This window comes from Temnothorax curvispinosus, unplaced genomic scaffold (assembly GCF_003070985.1).
Source record: "Temnothorax curvispinosus isolate PA1 unplaced genomic scaffold, ASM307098v1 QBEX01010630.1, whole genome shotgun sequence".
NCBI lineage: Eukaryota > Metazoa > Arthropoda > Insecta > Hymenoptera > Formicidae > Temnothorax > Temnothorax curvispinosus.
Window position 1 is genome coordinate 362,251 of NW_020220410.1, and position 22,205 is coordinate 384,455.

The window sequence follows — 22,205 nt, forward strand, 5'->3', positions numbered from 1 at the left end:
ACGAATTATCCAATCACAGGGAAAAAGGTGGAGGATTTTCTTATGTGGGCGAGTTGAAGATTACAGAGAATTTCAAGTTCCAAAATTTAAAGACTCGTTTATGATTTCAGCCGACTTTAGGGACTTCAACGTTGAAAGAAAATATACGTCACACAACTCCTACGTAAATTGAGGATTTTTCATTAATACTAATAAATTAATATTTTAAGAACATGATTATTAAGATTATTCTTTTTACACAGAAAGTATAAGATAGAAATCTCGCTGACTCCTCAGCAAATCGCAACAACAAAATCAAATTTAATCATAGAATCTTTGGAATCATCAACAAACGAACCATATTCAACGTTGCCTCATCCTCAATCTCGACTGAATTACGATAAACCCTCGACGATCGAGGAAGGCAAAGTTTTCCAGGTATTAATAGACATTCTTTTATTATTGTTAATAGACATTGTTTTCGGAATCAGCTACTCAGACATCGAAATCCATTCTCTATGGCCAGTATTCATAGTAGATCTTATTTCAAGACCGTCTTAAGTAATGTCTTAAATTGCTAATACGGTCATTTGATTGGCTAGACGGAGTCTTAAGACTGCTTTTGACCAGACTTAAGATGATCTTAGATATAAGATCCGACTATCAATACCGTCCTATATCAGTTCTGAATTCTCTGATTCGTCTAAGAGCTCAACTTTTCCGGCAACTTTGCCCACTGATGAGAATACCAAGCCAACTATGTCGCGTGACATGGAGAGATTAGAAGCGACGAAGATCTACATAGCGACCGACGACACGTTGCCCCTTCCCGTGATGTTGGAGCACATTAACTTTCTTGGGCAAGGTTATCCAATCTGGATAAAGAACGATCCGTATCGTTCATTAGAAGTGAAGGACGAAAACGGATGGAGGTACCAAGCGCCACAAGAACCGTACAAGATTTTATTGCCGCCGTACGAGCCGGTGATCCTCGTCGAGGATGCGAGGAGACGAGGACAATTTTTACCATTCTTCAATGACGCGCTCGACCACCTTTTTAATGAGGCAGCTTTAATATCTTTAACAGAAACAACACCTACAGGTATGTTAGCTGGAATTATACTCTGATCAACGAATAACGTATGGCAGGAATTTAAGAAAAATCTCGAAAAAGCTTGGGCTGAAATACCCGGTGTACCATAAAACTCTTTAAGGATAAATTCGTGATGCACAACTTAAAGTTAATTTTTTAAATATTTCATACTCGCGGTATAATCAAGTCACTCAGTTTTCTTTTAATCCAAATTTATTTGAATTATTTAAATAACACGGCTTATATATTTCTTCTCTAATCCTGTGTATAAATGTTACTGTTTTAGATATTGGAGATACGAGGATGGATAGTACCTCGACAATTGCAGACGATAAGATTGCTAATTATACAAATGGTTCGACGATTGTCGAGATAGAAAACATCGAGAAGAATAATTCTAATGACTCATCCGACGATCGTGCGAGTTTTCCAGCGATAGAAAAGACAAATACTGCTCCGCCGAGTATTCGCGACAAAGAACTAGACAATTATTATGACGTGAGTACGCTTCGAAGGATTTCAAATGTTTGGTTTGTACCTTCAGTGAATAGAATTGGTATACGGTAATTGTTTATTCCATTATATTCGAACCATGCAGAACTACGAGTGGCAACCGTGGTATATGATGCACGATTATCTGGAACGAAACGAGCCGCAATCAAGCGAGCAAGGATCCAAATCAAGCATCGCTGATCTCGCAACGGGTGATTCTTGTAAGAATGATTCTGATAACGTCACGTTAGTTCGCATAAAAGTAATGCAAGACGACGGAAATGAGACTAATTTAATAGCGATTGTACGATATGATGTAATACAAAAAAAATTTCGAAGCTCTGCAATGTAGCAAAAAATACAGTAATAACAAACGCAAGGAAACAAGAATGAGAATAATTTAATAGAGCGATTGTACGATATGATATAATACACAAAAAAATTTCTGCAATGTAGCAAAAAAAAAACACAGATTTAATCATATACGTACGATTACAATCTCTAGCCTCGGTGCAACGCGTTATTGATATTTCCAGGTAAAAATAATACGTTGGCCGACGTAGAAACGTCCACGCGAAGCCAAATTACGGGCGAGAAGAGGAGCCGAGTTTCTGAAACGCGATATGTAGACGGGCGCAATAAAAATCTTGCGACACTCAGTCCACCTGCTTCAACGGGGCAAAGTGATTACAGCGCGCGGGACGAGAAACTCCACGGTCTTGCAAATTACCCTTATGACACGATATCCGTTTACGACGTTGGCAAATCGAGTCGCGAACACGGTGGATCTTCTTCGAGGCAAATCTCCGAACGTTTCGTCGAACGTCGGAAAGGAAATCAGGTATGCGCAAACGAACTCGCGCGAACGACGTCTCAACGTCTTCATCTTGTTCTGGATGACTTGTGAAACCGGTTCCGAATTTCGGTTTCAGCGCGATACTCCGATCACGTTTCCTTTCGGCCAATTACCCGGCGGCCGAGCGAACGTACAGTAACGTTCTCCTACGAGGCATCGCCTCATTACACCCGTAACAATAATATGAGAAGCAAGCGGCTGAGCGCGGTGTGTACGACGAACATTCCTCTGCAGTCACGAGAGCTATGACAACATCGGCGGCATCGAAAATGACGGGATCGTGATGGGAAACGATACCGTTTCTAATCGAGTGCAAAATTTATGGGTTTTTATTACCTCCTTGTCGTCGCCTTTCCTTTTCCTTCCCATGGCGTGATTTTAGACACGAAATTGTTCGTTTGTAAATCGCTTCCGCGGTTGTTAGCCCGAGGGTAGAGTAAATATACAATGGCAGTGAGAAATTGCGGCATTTCGCGCACTTTCGAGAACGGTGTTGGTCTGTGTGTCCGCGGGAAATGAATTTATCCCTCACTCGAATATCGTTTCTCTTCGCGTTTAAATCGTATTAGACGAGTTAACTAAATATATTTTTCTTAACTTTATATTCTTTTTCGATGTTTCTGCATATTTAACTTGAAATTCCCTTCGGGTAATATGTGCCGTATTGACAATTATATTATATTAAATAAACAATTATATTATACTAAATAAAACAATTACCTAATTCAATTTCCCATGAAACGTATTCCTCAATAATTGCTTAATTTGAAACAGTACATTCTGTCATAAGCAACTATTCTTAGGACGTGATAATTTAATTGCAACGAACGACGGTCAGCGGTTTATAATGACAGTATATTACGCAGAATTTCTTTGTCATTAAGAGATCTTCAGAAAAGAGTCCGTAATAATTTAATTAGTGCCTGCCAGCTTCTCCACCGGTACATCACCGTGAAATTTCCTTATGACGCGATCTGGTCGCACGTGAATTCCCGAAACTGCTCCTGCGAGTGCGAAGCAGAAGAGAGAAGGTAGGAAAGTGGTGGAAGTTGTCGAATATTACCACGGCGATGGGGAATGGTACCGGTCTAGTCGGCCGTTGATCGCGGTACCGCGAGCTACGCTACTCTCTCGTGCGTCTTTTCCGCGCTGCACTGCGGCGGCCCTAGTCGAGCAATTATCTTTCGAAGGATACGGGGTGACCATCCTTGAAAGGTAAGTTCCTTGCCTTTTTACCTTTACTCTGGCACTTGGTAAGAACTGCCAGGTCTTGAAACCGGTGTCATTTCGGCGAGTCGAGATTTGTGTACCGGAGATGATCTCTCTGTATCTTTTCACTCGTGACAGTGAAATCGAGACGGTTGATGCGACCTGCAATTTTCATATTCATGAAACATAAGCATAAATGATTATTAACGAAAGTTTAATCGATTTTTTATTTATTTTTTAATTAACACTGTTATTGTTAAGAGATAAAAAGAGAAGGAGAAGAAGGGAAAAAGGGAGACAGAGAATTAGTTAATTATTTAATTTGTTTCTAGCTTTTGTCAGTTAAGTTTAGTTTAATTAATCATTATTTAAATTAATTAATTTTGATGTTTTTATATGATTACAGTTGTATAAAATGAAATACTATGCAAGTTAAGATAAATTCTACTAGGTAATATTCATTAAAAGTCCTGACGACTATATAATTATTTCCGCGCGATATGTGTGCGGAGAAATATGAAAATTTCTGTTAGCGAATTAACGAGTCGATAAACATCTATCACCCGGAGAAAGAAACGTGGTACATAATCTTATAAAAATACGTGCATTTATAAATACATAAGTGCTCGCATATTTGCATCTGACGGGAGAATATGAGTGAAAGGCATATCTGAGCTGCGTCTTCTTGTCTCTAATGTGTATTACACACGATTGACGCGTTTCTGCCACTAGGAATTGTGTCCCTATGTGTAATATAATTAATTACTTATTGAATTATAAACACCGGGATAGATGCAGGATTAATTCGCTATCCGCATAATCGTGTACCTTGGCATTAAGCGTTGTCAGGTCGACCTACCTTTCCCTTGAAACGCTACAATCGTCACCGTATCGACATGCACGGTGTCTTCTTCTCGTAGAACATGCATAATTCGTCTCTCGAGCCTATCGGCAGGACATGATATCCACTTGCAAGTCCTTGAAAGACATATCAACGCCTGTAAAGATCAATTAAATTACGTGAGAGATATAACGCGTAACGCGATAATTCTTCGTTTTGAGCCGCGCGTTGTTTCGCGCAGAGGCACGATTGTATATGATTATAAAAAAAAAAAATTAATAACGAGCTGTGGAAACGGTAATTTGGTCTAATGAAATCGTAAGAGCCTTGGAGTTCACGAAAATTATAAAGAACGCAATCATAATTGTTCAATACCTGGCAGCCTTGCACGCCTACGTTCATTAAAAAGCAATTAGGCAGATATCCGGCCGTACATAGAAGAGAATAATTCTTAATTGTATTGATTCGTGGTGAAATTCGTCATTACCGAATATCCCGTAATTATGGGGAAATAAGGTTGTCCGAAAGAATTGGACGTTGAGATCATCTTGCACGTAACGTATTGCGTAATCAAATTATTACTACATCAGATATGCGTATAATATGATGAACCAGATATGGGAACGAGATATACGTATGATATGGTGAACATAGGGAAACAGATGAAATTGACATGGAAAATCACGCCAGGAAATATGTAACGCGGCGTGTAATATCTACATTTTCACGCTCGAAGATCGAGAAGCGTACAGTAATTTGCGGAAAACGATACTTTGCAGCGATTGCGTTGTTAACGTTAAGCATTTTTAAGTTACATAAATTCCAATTAACACCCTCTCAGGTGCTGTGCGAACAAACATTATCGGCGGTCAAACTGTAAACTGTTACGCGATTGATTGTTGCGTATAACGGATGTCGGATAACAAATACACGAGTGACAATTAGAAAAATGCGAAACGTCAGTCAACGTTCACGCGAGACAGTCTCAAGTGGTTACAAAGGATCGAACCATTTATAAATCATAAGTATAATATAATATTATAAATGCGTTATAAATGATTGTTTTCTCACCACTTCTATTTTTCTATTTTTTAAATTCTTAGAGATGAGAATGTTTAAAAACCTTATTGAAGATAGGTCAGAAAAAATATTCAGAGGTCAATTACAGATATCATCGGTAATAAACGAAGCGCGATGAGAAATCTCTGAGAAGAGAGAGAGAGAGAGAGAAAGGTCTCGTTTCGTTATTGTACACATCCAAGTATTGCGATAATTTGCGTAAAATGGGAAGCGAGGCGCGTTCTTCGGGATTGCTGGGATTACGAGCGGGCAATTTCTCAATGGTCCGTTGATGCTCGTACGCACGCCCGCATGCACGCACGTACGCACGGCGAAAAGAGTTGCGCAAAATATTTCCACTCATACTTCCATCACTCTAAACGATCGAAAATTATCTCCTTTATCGAGATTTTCCATTTCGAGCAAAAGATATCCAGCGGGCTTGGACGGTGGATTAATCAGGAAGCGCATTAACGTCGAGTAAAATAAATAACAGGTGTCTAATTATAATTAAACAGGTATGTCAACCGTTCCGTTTTGAAAGTGGTATAAATATAGCCAAGTAAATAATATAATAATATATCGCTAAAGTTGACATATCTTGATTTATCATTTATGTCAACATTCCATTGAAATTTAAAGTGTTATAAAATTAATTACGCTTCGTTCAAGTAAATATTTTATACAAATGCGGTTCAGGAATATTATTAATTATTATATAGCATGATCTGCATAAGTCATCAGCATTTCCGACATTTTCAATATCCGGATTTCACTGAACGATTATTATTATTATTACAATTATCTTTGATAGAATATACAAATAAGACGAGCTTCCTCGTTCCCCAGTTTAATCGAGCTTTATTACATTCCGCCAGTGCGGAGGTACATTATGATACTTTAGCACGTAATCGCAGGAGCCCGAATTCGCCTACAGCTGTACGCTGTACGCTGTATGTACGTCTCTCGAGCGTGTACGCTCCTTCGCAAAGCCTCAACACCGTTACGTTCACTGACCGAGAACCGCGCACTGTCTCGCCGTCGATTACGAAAGTCAGTGCTATTTTACAGCTTCTCCTTCTGTTTCCTTACCTCCTCACCGTGTTGTGTCACGTACATCCGTGCGATACAACACGTCGGATCTAGTTTCGTTGATAAGGACCGTGTCTCAAGATCCGTCGCTCGTCAAAAATCCACCTACAACAGATTTTCCGACGCATATGTATAAGAATTGATCTGTCAACGCGAAAAGTCCAGCCTTACCTTTCTCCTTAATTAGTTAAAAAATTCCTGCAGGAAATTCTTATCTAGGAATCGGAAAATATATAATTCGCGTATCTTTGAAATATAATAAAGCCAATTACAGATCTAGATACCATCGACCTTGGTATCTAGACCTTTCCCTTTTCAATGAGGAGCCAATGTGCGGCGTATTACTCTCATAGACCTTTTTTCCCTGCATATCTCTTATCCCCGTCAAGCCGAAATTTGGAGCGTCGCATGAATGCATTCCTACGTGTACAATCGTTCCGCTTCACTCGCGGGCTCGCGGTATTAGACATTCGGCGCGTTACGCCTCGCGCGATTATGTATCCGACTGTGAGAAATGTCGGAAGAGGAAACACGCGGTGTAAAAAAAAGTTTCACCGCTACACTCGCGCATGCATACTTACAAGCTGGTGTGCATACCGCCGCACGAGAGACGCAGTCGTGTTGCATTGTATAGAAAGCACGTGCTGCGTCGTGAGGTCGCGAGGGCGCCGCCTCTCGCGATCGTCGGCAGAGCTGAATGAATTTACGGCTGGACACTCTATTACGGGGCTGTTACACGTTCGTTACGACGACGACGACGATAACGGCGACGTCGGTATGCGCACTCTCACTCTCGTTTCGGGCTTTTGTTCTCCACGGAGCTTGGAGCTCCGCTTCATGGTCCGCCGGCGATGCACCGGATCGAAGATAAACGCGCTCTCGGCGGAGCCGTTGCACCGATGCATGACCGGTTTAAGGGATATTGTTTAGATGCCTCGGCTCCTTTGCCGAATGAAAATATTACTTTCGCAGATCGCACGCTTTGCCTCTCAAGCGAGCAATTAAAGAGCACTGAAGACTATAACAAAGGGAGAGCGGCTAAAGTCATGACTTGTCGCCAAGAAACGATCCTTTTAATCCGCATAATCATATTGTAATAAAAACCGATTACAATTACCGCTATCTTTGCGGTATAAGAAGACGTAATGATTATCGCGTAATTTACGTAATCACAGTAATACGCGTAAATTAAATGATCGCGCATCTCTGCGGTCAGTTAATTGTGCAGCTTGCAGAGGCGTTCTCAAATAAAATACGTTCTCCTTGGAATCGACACGCGACGATTTGACAAAGACCTTTCCCTGTCGATATATACGTTATTTATTGTTCGTATAAAAGAACGTTTTATACGAGAACGCTCGATTTCGATTAGATCCGTCAAAGTAAATCGTTGTGTCTTGAGGTGAGCCTCTCGGCTCTCGGTGTTGCGGCGCAATAGAGTCGCGCGATTTGCGCCGAGTCATTACTCACACGGTGAAAAACAACGGAAACGTTTCTGTTCCAGATGAGCTGCAATTGTCCGTTAATCACGTCCGCAGGACCAACTTTGGCCTCGACATGCGGCGGCTCGTCCTTCATGCTCTTCATGGGGCTGCTCGAAGTCTTCCTGCGTAGCCAATGCGACCTCGAGGACCCGTGCAACCGACCTGCACCACCGAGCAGTGTCAATACGAGGTAAATTTCATACAAAGACCGTTGTGAACGAGGTGATCGTTAAATTCGAATATGTGGGTCACGGGTAAACGGAGAAGGATCTGATCGACTCCGCTTTTAACGCCGATTTCTTTCGAGTCTTTCGTCGATTGCGCGATAACGGCAATCAATTCGCCCCCGGGAGTTGTTATCCGCGTGTAGATATACGAGAAATACATGACGTGTTTATCGATCATTTGTGCGACAATCAGTAGGCGCATTAACGATATCAACGACATCGATGAAGGAAAATAAAAAGAACTCGTCGGAGACTAGGAACGGTATCTATCTCTCGGGAGTTCGTAAATGTTGAATACGTTCATAAATCTCATGACCTGAGTCACGACTGTCCGCTAGATCGTCAACTTGTCCGACTATCTTAATTATCAGTGATCAGCCTGGATAACGGGAACACGCGAGCTTATAGGGAACTCGCCAAAGCGGTTTCCTTGTTTTCGTCTAATCATCGCTTGATCGTTTGACCGAGGTCGCGAGATACGGTCGCGAGGACGAGCCCAACATCCCGGTTTCCTTATCTTCGCGACCGGTTACGTCGCATTGTGCGCGCGCGCTGGTTGTAATAACACGCGTCGCGCTTTTTCTCTCGCCCGTGCGTGTGAGATCTCCCGGGCCCACTTATCGACGGGAGAGATTTCTTCCGCGAAGGAGAAGAGAGCATCGTGCATCCGCGGGAAGCGTTCCGCGACGAATCCTAAATACGGTGTACGATTGTGTCGCGAGACACACGTTACTCACGTAATACCGCAGGGATATCGTCTTATTGCCGGTGTGCGCCTCTCATTTCTCTCTTTCGTTGTCGCGGAAAGAAAACACGAGCATCCATGCACCGCCTCTATCCGCGAGATCGTAAGTGTACGCGCGTACGTAATACCGCGGGCTATTGTTCCGATGCATCTCTTCCGTTGCGTCACATCTGGTCGCTTCATCGACGCGCACTTGCGCTGCACGCACCGACGCGCGAAAGAATTGCGGGGAAGCTCTTAGAGAGGGGAAAAAGCTATGAAGAAAACGCGCTGAAAAGTATAAATGTAAAAATAAAATTATATTTAAAAACGCGCCTGATAAAATTTATTTCAATTTATTTAATTTTCAAGTTTGTTTAATTTATTTATTTGGTCCTTGAACGCGCACACGGCGTTCCGCATTCCGGCGTCTTCTCTCCGTATTAAAATCTTCAAAATGCTACCCTTTATGCCTTGATTGCATGGTTTAATATTCGAATGTAACAAGCTTAAAAAAGAAACTTTTTGTTAAACGATACTTCGTCGTTTTATTCTATCACGTTCCGTCCTATCACGCGCGAAGGACGCAAAATGATCTGTGAAACCGCGACCGTCAACAAGAAAGGGAGAACAAGAAAAAGGACGGAGTGCCGGTGTGCCGTGAAGTTTATTACGTGTCATACGGAAACCCGTTTGGCGAAGATGGAAACAGGTTTGATAGTGTGTTTCGACCTGTCTTATATACGCCACCGGCAATTAGACAAACCTGAGTCATTTGGCATATATATTCCAGTGAATTTACATACGTATATAATGAGAAACATTGTTTATCTATATGCATTCTTGTTCATTGGTGATTTTCTAATATTGGATTTTGATAGCAACGTAGTTGCTACATATAAGACAAACTGATGTAAGGCGTATTGCACTTTGCATCACACACGTGTCTCATGATACATTCATTATTCGCATGCTAAAGGGGACATTAATCAAAATGAATTAAAATAAGACATAAAAGATTCATATCTTTCGCAAGAAATGTATATGATATTCATTCGTTAACGATAAAAAAGCGTCAGCTTTAAAATAAAGTGTCTTTTTACTAATCGCTGCTTTTACTAAAAAAAAAAGGAAAATGTCAATAAAATGTTAATTGTTCCTTAAATTGCATTTTTACGAACTTTACCCTTCAACATTTACAAAGCACGTGCCTCTCAGCGACTTTAAGGAGAAATCGATTAGCAAGAATAAGCAGAGCTCCGAGGGGAAGAGCGGATCATCGGAGAGACCCTATTATAAAATCACGTGTGCGCCATTCTAGCAAGTCCCGCGCGTAAAAGTATGTCATTGTCCCCCGTAGAGTATATATACGGATACGGGCACGCCGTGGCATTCAGCTGAGAGCATATACCACGGACACTTACGATCGTCCCAGGCAACCTCCTGAGAAACCCGCCTTTCGCCCGATGCCGATATTATAGTCAGGCGTAGCTAGAAGGGAAAGGGTGCACCCAATACGGAGGGGCTTGGTGGGACGCAAAATCGATCGAATTTGCCAACGTCCATGATGTAACAATCATTAGCTTACTAGGCGAATTAAGAATTGAATTTAATAGATTAATTAAAAACGTCAGAACGTGGCTTATTAAATTATTAATTATGCACTGATAATCATTGATGTAATTGCTCAATTAAAAATGTAGAAGAAGACTTAATGTGAGAGAGCAAATAATTTAATTTAACAGTTGAATTTAAATTTTCATTTCTCCCTTCGTAATAATCTCTCTTCGCTGTCCCTGTAACCCGGTTTCTAATTCGTAAGACGGTAAGAAGATCGCTTAATAACACGACTCCGCTAATTAACGTGCCTTTCGTAAACGAGCGTACGTCGTAAATCGTCGGAAACCGAGCAATCTTCCGCGCCAACACGACATTCTTGCTTTCGAAATGTCGTGTCTTCCAAATTAATGTGTGGGGTAAGTACCGAAATTCTGGTTGAGAAAAAAATTCGCATACGCTAAACGTTCTCAGCCACTTCGTCGCTCTTCATTCATCGCAAAGTCGATGATCCAGCGCAATGATTAAACGCAAAAACTGATGTACGCGATGTACGTGTACGATGGAAAACCGGACGAGACATTGGACATTTCTTTAATTATTTTCGAATAAACGCGATGTCACCCTTCTTTTTTTCCTTCTTCAGGTACGACTTCGTAGTGATCGGAGGCGGTAGCGCTGGTGCGACTGTCGCGGCCAGATTGTCGGAGGAGCCGAGATTTTCCGTGTTGCTGTTGGAAGCTGGATTAGACGAGCCAACGGGCACCCAGATACCCTCGTTCTTCTTCAATTTCATCGGCAGTGAGATCGATTGGCAATACACCACCGAGAGCGAGGATGAAGCTTGCTTGAACAAGGAGCACAGAAAATGTTACTGGCCTAGAGGAAAGGTATGTAGAATTAAGTATGAAAGAAAAAAAGAGAGAGGGAGAGGGAGAAACTGCTGGTGTTAATTCTTCTAATTAGTACCAATTAAACTCTCCACTTAAATTATATCACGATTTAAAGTTGACAATTCAATGTTTTTATTTTTAAAAACTTTAAGTATTTCATGTAATTATAGGAAACATAAAAAATTAATGAATTTTATAATGTAATCAGTAAGGTCTTAAAATAAATTTACTAGTTTTAATTTAAAATTAGCGAGTTTTGGTACTTGTTCGTGAAGTATCCATACGAAGCTGCAGTATGAAACCAGATAATGTAAAACTTGAATCCGCAGGTCCTCGGCGGTACGAGCGTCATGAATGGGATGACGTATATGAGAGGATCGCGCAAGGATTACGACGACTGGGCCAGGCTGGGCAACGTCGGATGGTCCTATCGCGACGTCCTTCCATATTTTATACGGAGCGAGGATAATCAGCAAGTGAACAGCATGGATTACGGTTATCACGGGGTCGGTGGGCCGCTCACGGTCATGCAGTTTCCTTATCACCCGCCGTTGAGCTTCGCTCTGCTGGAGGCCGGCAAGGAACTGGGTATGTGTAGTCGAGCGAGGCTCATCGAGCGACCAGATGACCTTTACTCCTACGTCTATCAGGATTAACCAAGAGATCCGAGACTTGGATTGCTTTTGTCTCACTCTTTCCCAACCTTGCTTCTATCTGTATCAGGATACGACACGGTTGATCTGAACGGACGGACCCACACCGGCTTCGCCATAGCGCAGACCACGTCCAGAAATGGCTCGCGGCTCTCCACGGCGCGCGCCTTCCTACGTCCCGCCCGGAATCGGCCGAATCTCCACATAATGCTGAACTCGACGGCGACGAGGATCCTATTCGACAAGGATAACAGGGCGGTCGGCGTCGAGTTCCTTCACGACGGAATGATGAAACACGTGTCGGTGGCGAAAGAGGTGGTCGTGAGCGGAGGTAATTCCAATTGAGATAACGAACGCTTCGTCGGCTTCGTGTGTAATTTAAACCGGGCGCGAGTCAGGCAAATCTCTGTGGACTTCTCGTGGAGCGCTCGAACACATTCTGGGTTCTGTCTTATCTTCGTCCGCGTAGGGAAGCTGAAGAGGAGCAACTATACATTTCTATTCATGTCGAGAGGATGTCGTACATATAGAAATCTTTGTTTAGAAACACCACACGCTCTCCACACACACACACGCACACACAGAGTCAGTCTTAATTACTCATCCTTCCACAAAGTCTCTCGAGGGGTAGTAATCGATTTCTCCCGAACAATACGGATTGCGCGTTTTGCGATGTCCTTGGGGTACTAAGCTTCGCAGTAACGTTAAAGCGATAGAAGATAAATACACGCCGATAAATTTCTTATCTTCAGAAATTCAAAAGCTTACGGTAGATGAAGAAATGATTTTTCCGTTTTTAAATCTTTATAAATTGATTTCATAGATTTAATTAAATAAATACGTTATCTTTTAATGTCCACAATATTATCCAGTGGCAAGACCTGTACGATTTATCATATAATTAGCGTTATCTATCGTGCGCACAGATCTCCGCAATGAAATTGTGTGTTTAGGTGCCGTTAACTCGCCGCAAATCCTCTTAAACAGTGGCATAGGACCTCGCGAGGAGCTCAATGCGGTGGGTGTGCCAGTTGTCCGTGATCTCCCGGGTGTCGGCAAAAATCTTCACAATCATGTCGCCTACTCGCTGATCTTCACCATCAACGATACCGATACCACTCCACTCAATTGGGCGACCGCCATGGAGTACTTGCTCTTCAGGGACGGGCTGATGTCTGGCACAGGTGAGATAGACTGTTCTAAACGTTTACTTGAAAATTTTTCAATGTAAAAATAAAACGAGGGAGAGAGAGAGAGAGAGAGAGAGAGAGAGAGAGAGAGAGAGAGGTAAAGAAGTATGTATTTAAAATTGATTTGCTTACAATATTTTCAAGAAGAAGAATTATTTAACTTCTTAAAAGACAGTTAAGGTTTGGTGGAGAAAACGTCAAATCGCGAAAAGATTGTTAGCTTCGTATCCTGTCAGTATTTTTAGTCAACGAGTATAAAACTATCATTGACTCGTTATTACATTGGAAGGATCGAGACTTGAGATCGAGACTCCCGCTCTAGGGGGAAATTGCAATTTCATTGATCGGGGCAGCGCGGTCGTGTTAAAGTACCGGCCCGTTTCTCCTTCCTGTTTACCATGTCGAAGGATGTTGCATCTCGGAGCGTTAATTTGCGGGTTTCGTGCGCGAGCAGTGAAAGTGTATTATTGCACAATGGTCACGTTCCTGGGTTCTGTCGACCCCGCGATTACGTGACTTATCCGGGCCGACAGATCTATTTACCGTCGTCCGAATTGCGGGCCAACTTAAAGCCGGTCGAGTCGTCGCTTCGCGCGCGGCACTCGTGCCTACTCTCCTTTTACGATTTGTCAATGCGAATTATCCGGCGATCCCTGTTCTATTCCTCGTTGTTTCGCACACTCTCTATACATTATCGATGTCACGAATATTATTTCCCACGCGTTGTTCTATGATCCGAAGAAGGGACAAGGGACTGAGAAACATTATGATGAAAGAATAAAACGCGTATAGAAATATTTAGTAACATTAAAGTAAAATTATTTTAGCGACGTGAAAACAATTACCCGACACAACTGTTAGACATGTCAACAGCTAATAATCTTATTGCAATAATATTTATTTAAGTGCGATAATTTATGAGACTATCATGATTGATGCAGCAGCAGTCTAATATTTACATTCATCTTCTCATAGATTAATATTAACAACTCATTTACGCTGAACAATCCCGTCATTGACCTTTCTACAAATTACATTTGCATTTCCATTTACATTATAAGCTAAATTATATCGCGTGTTAGTAAAAATGTGGTTAAAAAGAACTTTATATATGTATATATGAAAGAACAAAAGAAGTTATGCGCGAGAAAGTTTGTTCGGGATCGTTATTTCGTGCGATCTGTACGATCGTCTAATTAATTTTCGCGCTCAATTACAGATGCTGATCAGGCGGCATCAACCTCGCACTCCGCTCTCTACCTTTCGATCCTTATTAATCGAAAGCAGCAGGGCAACTGTTGGAAAAATAAAGCGAGCACGTAGCTTCGCGTCGGGAATTCGCCCGAGTAAATTGCTCGGGAATTTATGTAGATACGTACTCCGGTCTTCGTGTGCTGTATCCCTTTCACGAGACTAACTCGATCATAACCCAGAGCGCTTTTTAAGGTATCCGGCACGACCGGTAGCCCCGAGCCGTGCTGGTTTTTAACGAGCGTCACCTCCGGGGCTGAACTCCTTCACGTCTGAGACTCGCGTCTCTCTCTCTTCTCCCTGCACGAAACGCCGCCGCTGGCGTGGCGAGACGTTGTAATGGGCCACAGTTCTCTCGCTAAAATGCAGCTCGCAAAATCGCTTCTCTTGACATCGGCCGCGCGGATCAGTTATGCGATGCGGTTCGATTAAATTACATAAGGGTAACGAACGCGGTCAAGATAAGAGTGTTGCAGAAACGTCCATTGCATTTTGGTCGGTTTGAAATACTGGTGTTTCGAATTTCGCTTGAAAGCGAAGTTGATTGGATCAGATCAATGACTGAATTTTTCATTCATTAATCAAATTTAAATTAATTCTAAAAAATACAACAGATTGCTTGACGCATCAGTTATTGTTGTAAATTGAATATTTGACTGCAAAAATATTCCTTTTAATGATGTGGAATTCTTGACGATCACATTGTGATCGTTACACATATCACATCATAAAATTATTTACAATCATACATATAGTAAATTAACAATATCACTAAATTTTTGGATACGAGATGAGACAGGATCATACTTAGCGTTGCGTTGATCCAGGAATATCCGAGGTGACGGCAATGATAAACACTAAGTATGCGGATCCGAGGGAGGATCATCCCGACGTGCAGCTAATCTTTGGCGGTTTCCTGGCCGATTGCGCGGAGACTGGTATGGTGGGCGAAAAGAAGGGTACGAACCGCAGCATCTACGTCATCCCGACTATCCTGCATCCGAAGAGTCGCGGTTATCTGCGCTTGCGAAACAACGATCCTCTCTCGAAGCCGCTGATCTACCCTAAATACCTGACTCATCCTGACGATGTGGCCGCTCTCGTAGAGGCTGTTAAGTTTAGCATCCGATTATCGGAGACCCAGGCGCTCAAAAGGTACGAACTTTTCTCGACGGCTTTCCTGTAATGAACGCAGAAATTATATCATTAAAAAAATAAGATAGAAAGTAGCAAATATATCTTTTTTTCGCTATTATTTCTATATTTTCTGAATGTCTTATTTAATTCCATTTTGAACAATTTATTACTTACTTGCATTAAATTTTAGGATAAAATTCTGTTTATAATTTTACATTCGGTGCATCTTGACGTATGTGTATATTTTAATATACATTTTATATATCCGTGTATTTTAATTCTTCGCAAATGTTCTTCGGCAACCTAAAAATATAAAAAAAATATAAATATTTTGACGCGAATAATAGGTCGTGTGAAGCGAGCTTTACTCAAATAAATAAAATGTTTCTTCTTTTAACATAGTTGATTATTTTTATTATAAACAAAGATGACTTAAAAATCTTGATTTGTTCTTACGCTGATATCGTGGAAATCCTTTTCAGGTACGGTTTCGAGCTGGACCGAACTCCCGTAAAGAACTGCGAGCACCTAAAGTTCGGTTGCGACGCTTACTGGGAGTGCGCGGTTCGTCATGACACAGCGCCCGAGAATCATCAGGCGGGATCCTGCAAAATGGGACCGCCAGACGATCCACTGGCCGTGGTTGACAATCAATTGCGAGTTAGAGGGGTGCGTGGTGTAAGAGTGGCCGACACGAGCATCATGCCGAAGGTGACGTCTGGCAACACGAATGCACCGGCAATCATGATCGGTATGTAAATCTTTTTTTTTTCTTTTTATTTCGTCTTTTTATATCTGTATGTGTACACGTATGTTGTTACAGGTGAAAGAGCGGCAGATTTCATCAAGAAGACCTGGATCGGTTGACCCAAAATTGTTTAATCAAACGATCCGATTACACCGTCCTATTAACATTTCGCTAAGGACATTGTGTTTCCCACACAGATAACTAACTGAGAGAAATGAAAAGAAAAAGTAAAGGAGTTTGGAAAACGTAGAATGTTTATATAAGGAATCGAAAATATATATAAAATTATTCTTAAGATAAGTAATTTAAAAATCAAGTGGAATACGCGCGCGCGCACGCGTGCATTCCACTTCTCTTGCGGATTGTATTGCTTCGAATTTCCCACCGTAGATGAGAAATATAAATTTTACATAACACAAGTTTGTACCCTTTTGAAAATTTTATAAAATTTTTTATTATTAATTAATTAGCTTAATTAAGAGATATTATTTGATGTATTATTATTATTATACTATTTAAAAGCGTATATTTGTTTGAATAAGTTATGTAATTTATCTGATCCATCGAGGACGATAATTCTTTAGCAAAATCTTTATAATTTTACTAAAAAAAGAAATCATGTTACACTTTTTCCTAGTTACATGACAATTCGGAATTTATTTTACACTCATTTGATGATGTATCGTATGTATATTTCAGTTCGTTTCGTAGTAATTTTCCGAAGATTGTATCACCCAAACCAAACGGGTCTATTAAGCGCGGAATTTTTAATGAGCAAATCGTCCGATTGCGATCTTCCTCTGCATTTCCACCGAGAGTAAATAGAGTAAGAAACTTCGTTGTACTGTAAATAGTACATTGCCGCAGTGTATTCTACGAATCACTCGTAATAATGTACAAAAATAAAACATATTTTCGTGGATACCTCATATCTCTTTTGAAATGTATCATCAATTTGAGATATCCTTTCCTCTTTAACGAATAACAATTCCTACATTTTCCTCGTTTTAGATTTGAAAATGTCAAGAGTCAATCGCTATATCGTTAATTAACTAAACTCATTGCTCCTATCAAGTGGCCAATTTAATGAGAATGATAATCACCAGCACGAATTAATCGACAATAATTATCGGTGTACGATCATTCTATTATATATTTATATATTTTCTATGTCAGGTATGGTCAACTTCGAGCTCCAAAGCTACGACACTTCGCCTTTTTCGTTTACAAAGAGTGGAAAAAAGGGCTTTTTTACCTATATACAAAATAAATCATGCCTGCTGAATGAAATGAATTGTGCCCGCTCAACTTTATTTAGCGGAGAAACCTTTTTTTCGTTCTCCACAAATGGAAAGGGAGAAGTATCGTAGCTCCGGAATCCGAAGGTCGAAGTTGACCAGGCCTGGTCTATATACATATAGGGGAGACCGAAACACCGTGAGCCACGGGGTACCATGTATCATTGACTGTTTAGGGTAATCCAGAATGTTTAAGTTGATTCAACTATAAGTATCATGTGACGGTTATTTCGTTGCCCATACTTCGTATCTAGGTGGTAATCATCAAAGTCCGTAGTTTCGAGACGCACGTGACATAAATGGTTTTCGTGATGCGTAAATAACTTTTTAACCGTTTAGAAATGTTTTAATATTGTTTTTGTAGTAAAATATATGCACGTGCTAAAAATTAGGTGTAACTTTCTAGCATCTCTTGACATTTTATTATAGATAATCATGTATCATTTATTTTTTTTTTATTACGTTTCACCGTTCTATATTATGTGCATTTGGGGCACCATGGGATACCATTCAACACTGATAATGAGAGCACGCGCAGGTCGTACCTGTCGAAAATAGTTTTCTTCGTCAAAAACGAATCACACACAAAAGGCTTCTAACAATAGGTCAGAAAACCTTTAAGGTCAATGCTCAGTAGCTACTTACCTGAAAACCATTTAGAGGTTTTCAGCGTAAAGAAATTGTCCCAGAAATTGTAATATCAAAAACACGCAGTGGTACTCATACATTGTTGGATTATATCAATAAAAATGGGAAAGGAATAAGATTTTCTATAAAAAATATGTTGTACTTATATATATGTATACGTATGTTTGTACATATGAGAAGCACAAGTACATTTTTGCTTCCTAGAGGAAGCTTTGTGATGGTAAAAAAAAAATTTGTGTGTGTGTGTGTGTATTATAATTCTTAATCACGATTATATATTAATACATAATAATGAGATCAAATATTCTTAATTTAGAATTTCTTGTTATTACACAAAGCCATTATCATTTACAAGATATTATTAAAAAGATATTATTAAATATTTTTAATTTACAATTTTCTTTTGGCACACTAAGTCCTTGTTTATCCAGTTATTAACTTTATCAATGTCTTCCTTACGAAGATACCTGCTGCAATTACACATTATATTGATCTTTAAAATGTCTAATTTACTTAAGATCTTTGCCTCACCGATTGATTTGTTTGGAGCCTGAAAAATTTCAACTATAAAGTCCCACTGCGCTACTTACTACAAAGATTATTCTTATATATACGTAAAAACACATGCACTGTGTATAATTCGATGTAGCATGCATAACTTGCGGACCAATAAAAAAATTTTTTTTCTGTATAAAACTAGGAAACGATATCGACTTACGCTATTGGTTTTGACCGTTATCTACTACTGTAAATAATAACTAGACTAGTAATTAATGCAACATAATCTAGTAATGATAGACTAGAGACTAACAGCGTAAAAGTATACGTAAAAAAACGTTTATAAAAATAAGGATGACTTACTTTTGTAGTAATGGTTGTTAGGTTGGGGTATTTGGCAAACGCGTATGGTGAATAATGCATGATGCTGTCGTAATCGTAAGGAAGACCGAGAGTATAATTGGTTTTCCTCATATAGAAATTGTGGTGCTTGTCTGGATGCATAATACATAAGATAAAAATAGAAGTTTATAATAGAGATTAGCATAATCATTATAATAGTAGATGATTGTTCAATTTATTATCAGAAAAATGTTATTTTGATACAAGAAGTCGCGGTTTTAATTTTAAAATATTAACAGTTTTTAAGCAGCAAAACAAAAGAAAATTATTAGAAATTCTCATAAAGCAAACTGCAGAGTGCAGAGATATACATAAACGGGGGGGGGGGGGGGGGGAAGAACTTGTCGGCTCAAAAAATACCTACATTATTTTAATCGATAAATTAATTACAAAGTTAATCAATATTAAATGTAAATAAATAATAACGCAGAATATGCTTTGATTACAATGCCTATTAAAAAACGGGTATCGTCATTTTAAATCTTATGTCGTTTAAATAGGCAAATACATATCTTCTGAAATATTAGTCCAATTGATCATCACGTAAAGATCTCGGTCTACTCTGTTGTGCTCGTGGTCAAGACCAAGAGCGTGCAGCAACTCATGTATTATGGTATGTGTTCTTGTACAAGCAGGAGTCTGTAAATTTATTTGTTGTCCACTGTCTATCTTGCCAATCCCCTGACACCAGCACCCAGTTTTTTTGCTAGTGATAATGATATAACCCCGTTCGTCTCTCCAATTTAATTCGTTTTTCATGTATATCGTTTTAAACCTGATGCATGTATTACGATGAATGGTTTCCATTGCATCAAGTATACGTATCACCTCATTTTGATCTGCAATACAAAATTTGAAAATAAAAATGATTGAAATAACACAATTGTGAACACAGTAACTATCTTCAATATTTAATAGATAATAAGGCGTATAGTTAGATATTTAATTTTGTAAACTAGTAGTCTAGTCATCTGCATGATTACGATGAGTTATAATAACAATAATATGTTATTCTTATATATTTATTGTATACAATTTGTAGTTTCAACTCTTTACGCATTCATGTAATCATAATTCTATTAATTTTTAAATGTAATGGAAACTATCTGCAATGACATCAAACCTAGTACAAGTGAAAATTATCGATATATTACGTAATCGAAACATTCTGATACATGTTCGAACCTTTTAAGAGCACAGTTTAATACAATGGATATACTTAGAAATCTGGGGTTGGAAAAGGAAACAGAAGAAATACGTAGCAGATATATGAAAATGAGTTGAATAGAAATATACGCCTATATATATATATATATATATATATGGCAAATAAAGGAGAGGGAAAGTGTTGAAAAGGCGAAGATTAAAGCAAGCAAATGCTTATTAAAAGTAATGAATACGAAGGAAAGTAGGTTGCCGGAAATATGTCTAAAGGAGGAGGTAAGAGAAGATAAGAACGTTTAAAAAAGGAAGATCTAACTTACCCAAGTTGGTTAAGTTAGAGAAAAAAAATTGAAGAAATAGTGAAAGAAAAAATTAATGTTGTAGCATGCAAAATACGAAAATTTCTGGAAAAAAAAAGATTATAAAAAATAAAGCGTAAAAGGTAAATAAATGCAATATATATAAGTCACAGAGAAAAAACACGAGTGTAACAATTTTATAAAAATTTTAAGGTTGCGAGAATTATGTCTAAAAACATGTATAGTGTATGGATAAATATTATTATTAAATATATAAAAAGGTTAAACTTCTATTCTTAAGGATACTTACTGAAGTCGCCACTGAATATGGTGGGAATAATGACATCAGGCCAGTAGTTTATATGTTCTTGATGATCTTCTGTGAGCATAATATCGCCCTCCAAGTAGTTGCCCAATTCCTCAGGATTCACCTTCATTTCCTTTTTCCAGTGCGCTACCCTGTCTCCTGTTTCCATTTCTGGAGTCATCCTGTGCCATACATCGTTCCTTATGTAAGTGCTCGCTCTCGCTGATTCAAATATTGTGAAAACGAAAACCGTCAACGCGAGAGTGACTAACAATCGACACATGATCGACCTTAAATCAAATTACAGCAAGTTGTCGATTTACTTTTAATCCTATGTGGGCAAAAGAAAATGCAGTAATACAGCCATTATTCCCCTTTTTATGGCATTGCAATATTTTTACATCCCACTTACGCGCATAAACTTGTCACTTTTATCGAATGGCCAAAAGTGAAGATGCTATTCACTAGCACGAACTGATCGACAATAATTATCAATGTACATGTATTATAATGTACAATCCTTCTTTATGTATATACTGTCTGTAGCAGGCCTGGTCAACTTCGAGCTTCAAAGCTACGATACTTCTTTCCATCTACGAAGAGTAGTGGAACAAAGAAGTTTTCCCGCTGGATGAAGGGTCCGTTCCTATTGGCTTGCACTATTTCAGAGTTTATCTTTTTTCTTCCAATGTAGAATAGCATGTAGAATAGAATGTAGATAAGCATTTCAGCTATATTGCATTAATTTTATGACGTTGTTGCAATATAGTTGAAATGTTTCTTAACCTTTCTCGTTTAATCGGAATGTAATTGCTGAAAAGAATTGAAAATTATTCTCTACTTTTTTTTTTTTTTTTTTTTACGTGGTGGAAATCTTCGAAAGACTCCCCCGCCCTGTGGTAGGAAGGGGGAGTGTCGGATTCTACGCGCACGCGTACCACCGTTACGAGGGGCGCTTTAGAGGACCGAAATCCCCTGAGCCTCCCTCAGCGTGGCATCGCGCGCCCATAGCCTACCGACTAAAACCACCACGAGCGACCCTGACCTAACTTTCTAAGGGTGGTGGGTGTCGATCCGCAGACACACGCACCTCGCTACGCTACG

The 22,205-nt window shown here is 39.7% G+C and overlaps 2 protein-coding genes across 4 annotated transcripts; one reads left to right on the top strand and one right to left on the bottom strand.

The window, feature by feature from the left end:
* The first annotated feature begins 51 nt into the window (after positions 1 to 51).
* On the top strand, positions 52 to 16,916 carry LOC112460545 (glucose dehydrogenase [FAD, quinone]-like). Of its 3 annotated transcripts, XM_025025276.1 has the most exons (11): positions 52 to 163; positions 688 to 1,081; positions 1,359 to 1,570; positions 8,126 to 8,295; positions 11,260 to 11,503; positions 11,836 to 12,094; positions 12,230 to 12,490; positions 13,113 to 13,343; positions 15,428 to 15,755; positions 16,220 to 16,488; positions 16,561 to 16,916. In XM_025025276.1, the coding sequence occupies exons 1-11, from the start codon at positions 101 to 103 to the stop codon at positions 16,602 to 16,604; spliced, it is 2,475 nt and encodes an 824-aa protein (XP_024881044.1). In that variant the 5' UTR covers positions 52 to 100; the 3' UTR covers positions 16,605 to 16,916. The 3 variants fall into 3 exon arrangements, with proteins under 3 accessions (XP_024881044.1, XP_024881042.1, XP_024881043.1); XM_025025274.1 differs by lacking the exons at positions 52 to 163; positions 688 to 1,081; positions 1,359 to 1,570 and adding an exon at positions 3,159 to 3,635; XM_025025275.1 differs by lacking the exons at positions 52 to 163; positions 688 to 1,081; positions 1,359 to 1,570 and adding an exon at positions 7,852 to 8,023.
* A 1,900-nt stretch (positions 16,917 to 18,816) lies between these two features.
* Positions 18,817 to 21,282, bottom strand: LOC112460509 (astacin-like metalloendopeptidase). Its single transcript, XM_025025213.1, has 5 exons — positions 21,105 to 21,282; positions 19,840 to 20,170; positions 19,778 to 19,782; positions 19,293 to 19,423; positions 18,817 to 18,981 (listed from the first exon to the last, which is right to left on the bottom strand). The coding sequence occupies exons 1-5, from the start codon at positions 21,280 to 21,282 to the stop codon at positions 18,817 to 18,819; spliced, it is 810 nt and encodes a 269-aa protein (XP_024880981.1).
* Between the last annotated feature and the right edge of the window lie 923 nt (positions 21,283 to 22,205).

Coding starts and splice junctions, on each gene's coding strand:
- LOC112460545 (XM_025025276.1), top strand. CDS start 101: ATGATTTCAGCCGACTTTAGGGACTTCAACGTTGAAAGAAAATATACG. Junction 164..687: donor ATACGTCACACAACTCCTAC/GTAAATTGAGGA, acceptor GATTCGTCTAAG/AGCTCAACTTTTCCGGCAAC. Junction 12,095..12,229: donor GGAGGCCGGCAAGGAACTGG/GTATGTGTAGTC, acceptor TATCTGTATCAG/GATACGACACGGTTGATCTG.
- LOC112460509 (XM_025025213.1), bottom strand. CDS start 21,282: ATGACTCCAGAAATGGAAACAGGAGACAGGGTAGCGCACTGGAAAAAG. Junction 20,171..21,104: donor CATATTCAGTGGCGACTTCA/GTAAGTATCCTT, acceptor TTTGTATTGCAG/ATCAAAATGAGGTGATACGT. Junction 18,982..19,292: donor TAACAACCATTACTACAAAA/GTAAGTCATCCT, acceptor GAAATTTTTCAG/GCTCCAAACAAATCAATCGG.